Below are 13,788 nucleotides of genomic sequence, written 5' to 3'. Positions count from 1 at the left end.
ATAACATATTTTGACTTGAAAAAACATGTATGTCAGATTGCATCACAAGTAGGTTGCATTGCAAACAAAATAAACCTTGAATCGTAATAACCAAGCTAGGTCGACGTCCGACCGTTCGCAAAATGCAATGACCACTCATGAAGACAGCAAGGTATGGCCCTTGTATCTGCATGGCCACACTGTTTCTGCAAGTGAGACCGCGAGGACATTGATTGGTCGTCGTGTATCTGACGAAAATATCCGAAAAAACTAAAAACTCGCTTCAACGCGCGACCCCCTTATAAGGGACTTTTGTGACACAACATCACCGTAACAACCACTTTATTGGCCACTATTCACTTTCGTGTGCTGCGTCATCGAACATGACAGTTCTTATATGCTTCTTGGGAGGTTTTCGTGATAACCGAAGAATATGAATGGGGTGTGTTATCGAGGCGAAGTTTTGAAGACGTTTGTACACCCATTTTAGTAACGTAATGCCACTGGCACTATTATTTGCAACAAGATAGCACGCCAGCGAATACAAGTTGCATCAGGTAAGCAGCGACAAAATATTTATTTTTTTACCGTATAAATCACCCGACATGTCACCCATAGAGAATAATCACGATGTTCATCGATCACGTGTTAAGACGCGTCAAAATGAGTCGTTGATTTATTTGCCGGAGCGAACCCAAGCTTTGAATAGTGAATGTGAAAGGAACACATTACCGCTCATTTTTTTCATTTTTTTGATAAATTCTTAAATATACAACAAACAAGTATTCATATAATAATTGAACAGACTAGAACTTAACGGTAGAACTGAATGTCTACGTAACATTGTAAATTCAGTGTCTCGCTGAACTAAGGCTTTATTATGTATAATGTATAAAGTACTGCCACTTACACAATTGTCTGTAAATAATGTTAATAGTCTGTATCCTTTCGATTTCTCCGAGGTCGACCTGCCACCAGGCTTCGGGATAGATTCTTGTTTGATCTGTGTGTGAACAACTTCCATTAGGTGATACATCTGCTGTAATAACACCATCAACAGCTTTACCAGAACCAAAACGACCCTCATCTCTGTTGTAAGTGGAACTCTGCCTTGTTCGCTTGTTATGAGCAAGATCACCTTAAAATGTTGAGAACAAATTACTTTCAGGGTTTTTAAATACAGCTGAAAGGAATAAAACGCTTTAACATTTCTCGGTGGGGGCGGTAAATATGATAATATCAAGTAACAAAATGAATTGAACTGACACAAAGCTTTAGCGAAGCTAATTAGCAACGCTTCATGCAAGGATTATTTAACTGATAGTATCGAAGGAAACTTAAGAATATGCTGTGAAAATAAATCTAGTAAAATGTAATACATATCTAGTCACATACTTGTATTTTATGATCTGGTAAAAAAAAAAAAAAGATTGATGAGGCAATTACATTTGTACATCAGTTCCATATCATAAAATGGTGTTTAGCGCAAAGGCATGGAATTTTAGTGACCCATTTACACAATACCCTTACGTAATTGTTTTCAAAAGTATGACTTGATAAAAACACCATAAGCTACAGTGTTATGAATAAGGCTGTATAAGTTATATACTTAGCGGTTAATTTTCGTTCTATTTTCGAGCTCGCGAAATTGCGAAAAAGGGAACGCGAACGTTAAATCAAATACCGAAAATACTAGGCGCTTACATTGATTGCATTAACATTAGCGTGGAGATAAAAACGCAGAGAGATTTAACACGTTTTTTTTTTTTTTTTAGAAATAAAAGTCGTGAAGTATTTCACGTGTGTAAATTAACTTATATATTGTATGGTTGTAATTATTATAAAAACATACATGCACACAAACACAAAACAAAGTATGTTTGAAAGGGAGTTTAAACCCAAAACAGCAATTAGTAGATAATTCCTTTGGAGCTTATTGATTAAAATACTATATGTCTAAAACGTAGTGGAACATGGACATTTTTCCTTACTTTTATTTTGTTCATTTAAAAATAAACCAAATTATGGATTTTTCTTATATTTCTTAAATTCATGCATCTTTTTCTGCATAACAGTACCAATATATTGCGAAAAGGATGAAACAACAATTGGGATACCTATCAGAGTAATAAATAATGACAAAATAGAGTTCTTAACACAAATAGTACCAAATGCGTATCGAACATTCTCAGGTTAAGGCGTTACACTGATATGCACATATCCTTCTTGCATTTGAAATTATATAATGAACAGAGGGCCCATTTATATCCATCTTTTGATGAATTAACCAAATCCACAGTTTATCCTCGCTGATATCAAATCAGTATAATATACGGTGCAAAAATAGTTTTCAGCTATAAAACTCACGTGGTCCCACAAAACAGCTTCGCCCGCTCCACCCAGACTGACACCTCCCTGGACATGCACCTGTGTTAGGATTGCAGGCTCCCCCTGATATACAGTGACATCGGAGGCTACAGGATAACCCCATCCATCCTGTCTGACACCCTGGTACGTCACACTGTCCGGTGTCAGGGTTACAGCCTCCAGTCGCGCAGTGACAGGTGTCACGACAGTTAAATCCAAATCTACCGGCACGACATCCTTTGACAAAACAACGATTATCCAGTCAAGTAAAAATAAAGAATATCTATCAACCATCATTATATTGCAAACTTATCAACCAAGAACATAGAGTAAATGACTATACGAATATTTGATGAAATCTTACTGGAATAAATGATAATTTCATAAGTACATTTGTACCATCCAAATTGTATCCAAACATTAACTCCTCTCATCAACCATGATGTAAAATATTTCTTATTTGATGTAACAATATATTTAATGTTAACAAGAGGACTAAAGTATCAAATATGAACAAAATGCGTTGTTATAAAGGCTTTATTATTGCGGGCAGCAATCTGAATAGATATAAGCTCGGGATTCAAACAAACGAGTATTTGTATTACGTAAAACTAAATTAATCAAAATAAAGCACAGACGGAATACATTTTTAAATATTTATTAGTAGAAGCTTAATTGTCGAACAAAAGTTAAAAATAGGCTTGAAACATAAGTCACATATTGAGTGTCCCCTTTTCTTTGACTATATATTAATCCCGATGTGTTACAATGGTATTATTTATTTTAAACTCAAGTGTCTTCTATAATGCTGGTGAAAGCTTAACGTTCTCGGTATTATAGAACTGCACGAAAGCTACAGGGATATCTCGATCGTCGATAGAAGAATTGGAAGGTATCGGATACAACTTCAAAATTTTGTACAATATCATGACAATCTGTTTTCTAATAGCCCGCGTTATGACTTACAACAGTACAGGGCTTAACATTGAACAAGGAGGGGGGGGGGGGGGGGGGGGGGGGGGCGTGAGGGGGAAGTATATATCATTAACCATTACTACTTCGCAGGGTGTTTCTGTTTATTTAAAACCATTACATCCTCAAAGTCTCTTATACATTATTTCATTTTCACAGCCACCAATTTATATCACCAAGAAAACTATCTATTGCTAGCACATGACACTGTCTTTGGCTCTTCATTTCCCGTCTACGTTACGTCCTACTCAAATATTGGATCATTATAATAGGCTTAGCCCATATACATGTAGTTTGTAAACAGCTAAGGTTGAACTGCAGTGCGAAGGTTGCAAATAATATATGAGGGATTTCACAGTACTTGAAATATATTGCAAAATAATGAAAACTATGCAAGGCATTTTTTCCCTTACATGCGCTAAATAATATAATGGTTTAGTCATAAATGCCATCTGACTCAAACACATGTTATCACAATACATCAATGGTATCGGTATGCCAACATTTTAAGTGAGCTACACATGTAGTTAAAACCCCATTTTGGAGGCAGTTGTTGTGCTAGTTAATGATTATGCAACCACATATTCACTTGAAAGATATCCTTTTCTTAAAGTTAGACTCACCGTAGACCTGGACACCACAGAGTTCAACGTATGCTTCTCCGTGTTGCCTTGTGTTGTAGAACACGACGTATCTCCCGGTAACATGACACTCACGTGACTGATTATACGTTGGCGTCCCAGACTCAGTGTCATGGTAACACAAATGACCAGACTGTTCACTGATAGATCCAATAGCCTGTGTCATATCAGTATTGTTTGTTACGTATATACTGTAGCTTTTAAGGCGATCTGTTTCTGAAAAGATAATATTTTAAGCAAACGTATATAAATATTCAATGATACTAGATCTAATAAGCAATTTTGTTTACCTGTTATGCAATGTTATTTCCAGCATGTAACCTTCAACGTATAGCAGGGTCAATTTGACGTAAAAATAATTGATACTAAGTCAGTTAAACTACTTGTGTTAAAGATTTCAATAAATTTGTCCTTGCTACCTTAACAAATGTAAGTCAACTTCATTCATGTATCCCTTATGTTATTCAGACGAAGTTTTTAAAGGTTTTACACATGCATTAAAAATACTTAGATACACACGTAATCAAAATTATGATTATATATTTTACGTTTAAACCTACTGATACCGCTACTTGTGCGGTTTGAAATTCTCCGTACGGTACCTACTTGCAAGTACACTATAACTTAACCTATTCTTTTTCATTCGAATTCAACCGTGAAAACAAATATCTCATTAGATTTAAATATTATATGATACTGACAATTCTTGCTTGGGATGTATTGTGTAAATTCAAAGCGACAAACATGTGTTAAGTGTAGTCGGTCGACAGTGTGGTACTGTGCATTTTACATGTTTACTTCTCACAGAAAGGCCCGGATATTGTGCTATTTCGGTCGTAGATATACTAAGCAACGGCTTTCAAAAAAGAAAAAGTGACCACACTTAACGTTTGTTAAGTTTTGTTAGGAGGTATATATTTTCAGTATATTATCAATTTTAAGGGTGTTATTCGACTAAATAGTCCCTTTTAAACTACATGTATATCATCAAATATAATTTTGGTTCTTTAATAGATATTGAGGCAACCTGATTTTAAATAGTCCAGAATATGGAACGTGATACTATTCCAGTAAACAATAATGACTTAACGTACCTACCCAAATGTAGCCGGTGTCATATTTTGCACTGACGTTGAACATTGTTTACATGTACGAGGGTGGGCGGGGTTTAAAATATCACGGATTAGTTGAGATACAGCGATAACTCCGTAAAGACTTACACTGAGATGTCATAGCAAAAACAAACCTTTTAAACATTTACAATAAAGAGAACATTGATCTTTAGTAAATCTGACACAGTGACCCAATACTTCTTTATGGGTCGTGAATAGGTTTTGAATTATTCACATATCCTTTACTATTTCGAAGAATTTTCATCACAGAAAAGAACAATTGGAATTAAAATGAATACTACAAACAACATTATTTAAAATGCACAAAATACATGTTCATTTATTCTTTCGCCATCAACGGGACGCTTACATGTATACATCAGCCATAATATGATGCACAACTAATCCCACCGTGCTATGGCTAGTATCATTTATAAGATTCGGGTAGAATGAATATTGGAGTAGTTTTCCATGAAGTGGAATCCTTCCGAATCATTCCATTAATACATCTTTCTGACTCTGCATCTATGCTATTATGTGTACTTCTTAAGCGCTTTATGCGATATTACCATAATAAGTTTATCGTACGATACTAAATGTAAACCACAAAAAGAAACTATTTTAAAATCTGTTTTTACGGTAACATAAATTCTAGTAGATTTAACACGATTACTTGAAATGAAGGTAAGGTAAACTAGTAAAATTGGGAAAGTGGTCTATCGAACCTGTCATCCACGTTTTTAGTACCGAACGATGATACTACATGGCACAAAAATATCTGATTGCGTTATTGGAATATTATCATTATCAGTTTTATTTTGAAATATAATTTCGAGTAATGTACCTTGATTAAGTATCCAATAACATTGCAAACACCTCACATAGATCCCAACTATTGCAGGAATGCGTGAGTATATGTTTGTATTTGTATCAGGACGGGGGACTCAATATATCAGATTTTTTACCCTTAACGATAACTCAACATGAAGTAATTTTAAAATATACTAGTGTTTCGGACAAAAAGCATAAACTCAAACTATAAAAGATATACCCATTCTTATTCAACAGATTGATAGCATAAACACATTAGGGTTGTTTTTCATTTGAAGCGGAAAATACTCCAAACCGTGATCCGTTGTTTAATATTTTTGAAAATCAGTAAATGAGACATTTTCTCTAGCTGGGTTTGACAGTATTCGTCATGTTTTGTATTTCTATAGAACTTCTGTGTTATCCAACCACGTGGAGAGTAAGTGACATCCAAAATCTTTTAGATCTCGTTATAACAGTAAGGAAAGCATGGAACCAAAAACGGAGTTTTATAGACTTCTCTTATAGTGCGACAACTGTGTGCGGATAATAGTTGTAACCGCTATACTACGACAGTTTGTGAACGTGAAAAACACATGTCGTTATTCACTTTTGATGACGTCACAATAACAGCAGTGACACATTTTATGACGTCACAATTGAACACGTGCTCATCGGCACGAGGCTACATGTATCTTCCCCTAGGGATGACTAATATAATCTTCTCCTACCCTGAAGGTGTGACAGAAAAATCTCTACCCCGAGGGGTGATGTTTTTGTTTGTCTAACCCGAAGCTCTGCCGAGCGTTAGACAACCAAAAATATCACCCCGAGGGTTGGATATTTCTCTGTTACACTCTTAAGGTAGGGGGTGATTATTTTTCTCCCATCCTGTTATTTTAGTCACAACTCCACCGCCAGTGGTGTAAACAAAGACACCATGTGGGGTATGAATATCGTCGTTCACTTTTTTAATGACGTCACAATTGAACACCTGTGAAGGGTGGGAGAAAATGTGGTCAACTATATATCTATCGAAGGCCAGGTTAACGCCAATCGACGTCGGTTCACGGCCCGAGTAATGGATGTTGTTTTTGCACTTGAAGGTAAAGAATTTGAAGGGATGGCATAAGGGAAACATTGTTTAATGCCATCCTAGTTAATCATGTTGATAAGTATATAGTTGTGTGTACTGAATATTCGTTTTGAATATTACATATTGTAAAAAAAAAACGCTATTTATATGGTAATATCAATATACTGCAGTGATTAAGATTAAAAACAAGTATTGGACACTGTTTCGCACAAAAATCTGCTAAAGAAGCTGAAGGCAGACACTTTCTCAAACCAAATGTTAGTATGGATTCATTACTTCTTACAGAACAGAACGCAAAGGTTGGTACATTGTAGGAAACCACAAGCAGTCTGAATGAACACAAGTATCGTCACAAATCCCATAAGGATCCGTTTTTAGATCACTATTGCTTATAATGTTTGTAAAATTTCGTCCGGACTTGTAAAATTTCTCTATGAAACTGTTTTGTTGATTGACCGGATGCCAAAAATATTTAAAATCATCGAGAAAGAATATGACAAATCGATTCTACATCATGTATAATCTTGTTTAGACATACTGGATCCACCCAAGCACATACGAATGGAGATGGCTCTACCATAATTAATATGGTATAGATCTATGTCCCGATGAAACATTCCTCCCAAGTTTTCACAGTACCTTATCATAGGGATAATGTAACAATGTTACAAGGGATAACGTTTGTACGAGTTTGTTCCCTTTGACTGTTTGCCGGTTGGAAGTTAATGCACCTACTCGTCCCAACCAGACGTAAACAAATACCGATCAGCTGGTGAGCCTGCACACGTGGTTATTCCCTACTGTGATGATGTTGATAACGACGCACTTACCCAACGATCGACTAAATAAGACATTGTATCTTAGCTTTATCTGCTGCTTACACTAGGCCAGTGGTCGTTATACATATGACTGTCCCAGATCAAGTTACAACAATTAGAAGCTTGTAGTTTGACGTTGTCCGTGACATTCATAGATTCCGCGATAATTTAGACAATATGGTACAGACGGATTGGTCCATTAGAATAACTGAATTACTGAAAATTGTAGCGGACTATAAAACGGAACGTCCGTACTAACATGAGGACCATTACATATGACTTCAACAGGTGACGAATAAAAATAATAAAAACATTCGTTCTTGACTATGCTACAATGCAGGACGAGGATATGTCAAATATTTTATCTCACACGTCTTCCTTATTTCATCTGAATGAAGTTTGCATCCATAGTAGTTTATCACAAGGAACATATACAAAAATAAAAAAGGCTGGTCGTGATCCGTAACACCGAGTCCTAGTTTCTTTCCCCCCTCTCTTTTTTGTTTTATTTATTTGTTTACTAAATTTTCTAATAAACTGGTGTGTTTTTTTATCTTAAATGTGTTACATATAATCATTTCTTCAGAAAATAACTCATTTAAATATTTCAATATAGTGACAAAGGTTATCTATTAGATTAGAGAGTACTGTGCTTCTACCTAGGATCAAAGCAGAGACCGAGTCCGCCGCTCTACCGATTAAGCTAAAAGGAAATGTCATGTTGTGTGAAGCTAGAATGCGACCATAATCACATGTATGATTAAAATCTGCCACACACCTCGCCTTATTTAAAATACAAAAATCACACTCACATACAGCCAGTTTCACACAATAATGGTGTTACACACAAAAAAGGTGTCTTTTGCAATATGAAGTGGTTACGTGATTCAAAGTACTTCCTGACATGGCTACCACTATGTTATAGACTTTAACACTCGATCCCCTCATGTCCCAAGCATTGAATTTAGGCAATGTATCATACTAGATTACCTAGACAGGACTCAAGTCGAGTAACTAATTTATTTCATATATTTCAATAAAAAACATTTCAATAGGTCAGTGTTAACTGACGGAATAACACTTTTGTTTGTTATTATTAATTGTGAATAGCTAGCCATATTTGTTCCTTTGCAACGGAAGCCGGTTAGTGTGAAAATGAATAGTAAAAATATTTGTATGTCATACATTATAGAGGTTGACTTATAACATATTGTCTCTTTACTTTGGCGCCAAAAAAGAACACTCTTCCTTTTTTTCCTAAACAAATAATTTTCAGTCGTGCCTGCATACTTATAGCTAATTTAACTCAACTTTGGAAGTACCTGTATCAACCTTTATTTCAAACTTGTAGTTAAGTATAAGCTATTATTCAACATATCAGCGAAATCGTGCCGTCGGGAATCACACATCTTGGATTATTTTACAGATATAGCCACAAAATCTCATCTATAGGTATTAATATATTGATTAGGCATGTATGTCTCGCTTTTAATCAGGAGCCTCCACGTATGTCAGTAATTCGAGTTATAGCTTTATAAATGTCCTTGGTTATATAATGGTATATGCTGGGGATTTTAAAGCAATTCTAATTTCAAAAGTGTTTGGTTATGCACATTTCATTCCCGACTTCTTTTCCAAATACAACAATTGGTATTTGAAGCGATTATTCAGCACTACTAGCAATGTGCCTGTTAATGAATATTGTCGTGCATTTACTTGATAGCTCATTTAGTCATAATTGTCATGATTGTAATATAAACATAATATTCAAAGTGGCACAAATGTGGTCACTATAATACCAACAACATAGCATTTTTTTTATCTTAATGAATACTCATGCATTTAAAGTTGCCAATATGACTACTTACGACTATATCTGTAGGTAATATTGACCACCTGTATCCTGTAAAACTGCCCTAGGTCGACCTTCCACCAAGCTTGACGGTGTCCTGAATCTGTATGAGAACAGTGTCCATCCGTTACATCTCTTGCGAGGACTCCATCCACTGCTCTACCGGCATCATAGGACTGACTATCACTGTACGTTGAACTTTGGGTGGCAGTTTTATTTAGAGCCAAATCTCCTTACAAAATAAGAGTGAAATGTACAGCTGCGCTGCTTGCTGTTTGCGAGTATAAGTTGGTTAAACAATGGAAATAGTAAAAAAACGATACAAAGTAGAGACATATAATATGAAACTGAAATGGATACAGTGTAGATCCTAGGTTAAATATCCTGCCAACTCAGGTTAAACTTACATTTAAATGTTTGTTGATTTTCATTACACACGCAAATAAGGCTGCAGAGGAGATGTTTTATTACAATTGTACTGAGGAGAGGGGGCTGGTATGTTACTACTGAGGAGAGGGGGCTGGTATGTTACTACTGAGGAGAGGAGGCTGGTATGTTACTACTGAGGAGAGGGGGCTGGTATGTTACTACTGAGGAGNAGCTGGTATGTTACTACCGAGGAGAGGGGGCTGGTATGTTACTACTGAGGAGAGGGGGCTGGTATATATATATATGTTACTCGTGAGAAGGGAACACTTGTAGGTTACTCGTGAGGAGGGAACACTGGTATGTTATTACTGAGGAGAAAGGGGTTAGTTTGTAACTACTGAGGAGGTATGGCTGCTTTGTCACTACTGAGAATAAAGACTGGTATGTTACTATTGAAGGGGAGGCTGACATGTAACTACATAGGCGATGTGTCTGGTATGTACATTTTTACTACTGAGGAGGTATGATTGGTATGTTACTACTTAGAAGTGGATATTTGTATGTTACTATTGATGAATAAGGATTGGTACATGTATGTGACTACTAAGGAGGGGAAGCTGGTATGTTACTACTGAAGAGTGGAGGCTGGTATGTTACTACTGAGGAGGGAACACTATAGTATGTTACTACTGAGGAGAGGGATGTTAGTTTGTCACTACTGAGGAGGTATGACTGGTACATTTGTATATTACTACTGATGAAGTATGTTTGGTATGTCACTACAGAGGAGGTATGACTGAAATGTCACTACTGGGTAGGGATGGCTGGAATGTTACTACGGATGAGGTATAACTGGTACATTACTACTAAGGAGTGGAGACTTGTATGTTTCTACTGAGGATGTATGTGTGACTACTAAGAAGTAATAACTAGTATATCACTACTATGGAGGGGAGACTGATATGTTACTCATGAGGAGTGCAGACTTGGTTGTTACTACTGAGCAGTGGAGACTTGTATGCTACTACTGAGAAGGTATGACTGGTACGTTACTACTGAGGAATGGGAGGCTGATATGATACTTCTGAGGAGGGGAGAGTGATATGTTGTTCCTGAGGAGTGGAGACTTGTATGTCACTACTGAGAAGACATGTGTTACTACTAAGGAGGAATAGCTAGTATATTACTACTGAGTAGTTTGGAGGCTGATATGATACTACTGAGAAGGGGAGACTTATATGCTACTCTTGAGGATTGGAAACTTGTATGCTACTACTGAGGAGGAGAGACTGATATGTTACTTCTGTTGAGGGATGGCTGGTATGTAACTACGGATGAGGTATAACTGGTATATTACTATTTAGGAGTGGAAGCTGGTATGTTACTACGGAGGAGGGGGAGACTGAAACGTTCCTACTAAGAGTGGAGACTTGTATTTTACTACTGAGGGGGTATGACTTGCATGTTACTACTGAGAAGGGGAGGCTGATATGTTACTACTAAGGAATGTAAACTGGTATGTTACTACTGAGGAGGTATGACTGATATGTTACTACTGAGAACGGGAGTCTGATACATCACTACTGATGAGTGAAGACTGGTATGTTACTACTGGGGAGGTATGACTGGTATGTAACTACTGAGGAGGGGGGAAGGATGTATTACTACTAAGGAGTGGAAACTTGAATGTTACTACTGAGGAGTCATGTTTTACTACTAAGGAGGCTAACTAGTATGTTATTACTGAGGAGGAAATGCTTGTATATTACTACTTGGGAATGGGAGGCTAATATGATACTCCTGAGGAAGGGGAGACTGATATGTTACTCCTGAGGAGTGGAGACTTGTATGTTTCTACTGAGGAGGGGAGACTGATATGTTTCTCATGAGGAGTGGAAACTTGTATGTTACTACTTAGAATGTATGACTGGTATATTACTACTGAGGAGGGTAGACTGATATATTACTCCTGAGGATGGAGGTGGGGGGATAATATGTTACTCCTGAGGAGTGGAAAATGTATGGTACTACTGAGGAGTCATATGTTACATAAATGTACTACAGTGGATGTATGACTGGTATATTGCTACTGAGGAGTGGGAGGCTGATATGTTACTACTGAGAAGGGGAGGCTGATTTATTACTCCTGAGGACTGGAAAGTTATATGTTACCACTGAGGAGTCATTTGTGACTATTGAGGATGTATGACTGGTTTATTACTACTGAGGGGGGGAGGCTGATATGCTACTACTGAGAAGGGGAGGCTGATTTGTTACTCCTGATGAGTGGAAACTTGTATGCTACCACTGATGAGTCGTATGTTACTTCTGAGGATGTATCACTTGTTTATTACTACTGAGGAGGGGAGACTGATATGTTCCTCCTAAGGAGTGGAAACTTGTATGTTACCACTGGGGAGTCATATGTTACTACTGAGGATGTATGACTGGTTTATTACTACTGAGGAGGGGTAGGCTGATATGATACTACTGAAGCGGGGGAGGCTTATATGATACTATTGAGAAGGGGAAGCTGATTTGTTACTCATGAAGAGTGGACACTTGTATGTTACTACTGAGGAGTCATTTGTTACTACTGAGGCGGATTGACTAGCATGTTTCTTCTGAGGAGTCATATGTTGCGTAAATGTACTACAGTGGATGTATGACTGGTATATTGCTACTGAGGAGTAGGAGGCTAATATGATAACACTGAGGAGGGTAGACCGATATGATACTCCTGAGGAGTGGAGACTTGTATGTTACTACTGAGGAGGTATGACTGTTATGTTACTACTGAGGAGAGGGAGGCTGATATGATGCTACTGAGAAGAGGAGACTGATATGTTACTACTGAGGAGGTATGACTGTTAGGTTACTACTGAGGAGGGGAGACTGATATGTTACTCCTGAAGAGGTGAGGCTAATATGTTACTCCTGGGGAGTGGAAACATGTATGTTACTACTGAGGAGTCATTTGTTACTACCTTGGATGTGTGGCTGGTATATTACATGTACTACTGCGGAGGGGAGGCTGAAATGATGATACTGAGGAGTAGCAGGCTAATATGATAATACTGAGGAGGGGAGACTTATATGATACTCCCCAGGAGTGGAAACTTGTTTGTTACTATTAAGGATGCATGACTGGTATATTACTACTGAGGAGGGGAGACTTGTATGTTTCTACTGAGGAGGGGAAACTTGTATGTTACTACTAAGAATGTATGACTGGTATATTAATACTGAGGAGGGGAGACTGATATATTACTCCTGAGGAGGGAGGTGGGGGGATAATATGTTACTCCTGAGGAGTGGAAATTGTATGGTACTACTGAGGAGTCTTTCAGTTGTGGGACCGCACAACGCACCAAAAATAGCGTGCGCACACCGTGCATACATCGTTCACACCCCGTCCGCACATCGTCCACACATGGTGCGCACAACTGTGCGATTTAGCAATCGTTCGCCCCGTTGTGCGCTTCTCTCCGCACAACTGTGCGATTTGGTATCGTTTGTAGATCAAAATTACGGAATGACAAAAATACGGAAGGCTTGTATGCGATAATGTACAGTGTGTATATATCTGTATTTTCTCATCACAATAGTCAAGATTATACAATTTCACAATGCGTGTTACACAGTATTAGAGCGAACGTTAGGCTGTCAAGAATGAGTTTGGCTCCAAGGTAACAGAACAGGTAAATAACAATTTTATGAGTGTCCGGAGTTTTACCTGACCAGTGCCTGACACACAGAGCTGATATGCGAT

The 13,788-nt window shown here is 37.4% G+C and overlaps 1 protein-coding gene across 2 annotated transcripts in view; it reads right to left on the bottom strand.

Annotated features, from left to right (window-relative positions):
* The window catches only part of LOC110452541 (multiple epidermal growth factor-like domains protein 11), a 59,294-nt gene that overhangs the window by 30,725 nt on the left and 14,781 nt on the right, over window positions 1-13,788 (bottom strand). For both annotated transcript variants that reach the window (XM_021501146.1, XM_021501147.1), the window contains exons 2-5: window positions 9,664-9,879; window positions 3,942-4,175; window positions 2,347-2,583; window positions 890-1,117 (exon numbers count right to left, since the gene is read on the bottom strand). In XM_021501146.1, the coding sequence (XP_021356821.1) occupies window positions 890-1,117; window positions 2,347-2,583; window positions 3,942-4,175; window positions 9,664-9,879 (915 nt within the window). The remainder of the gene's footprint in view (window positions 1-889; window positions 1,118-2,346; window positions 2,584-3,941; window positions 4,176-9,663; window positions 9,880-13,788) is intronic.

Source organism: Mizuhopecten yessoensis, unplaced genomic scaffold (genome assembly GCF_002113885.1).
Source record: "Mizuhopecten yessoensis strain PY_sf001 unplaced genomic scaffold, ASM211388v2 scaffold6719, whole genome shotgun sequence".
Classification (NCBI taxonomy): domain Eukaryota; kingdom Metazoa; phylum Mollusca; class Bivalvia; order Pectinida; family Pectinidae; genus Mizuhopecten; species Mizuhopecten yessoensis.
The sequence above is the reverse complement of the archived record's forward strand: the minus strand, read 5'-3'. Positions and strand labels throughout refer to the sequence as shown.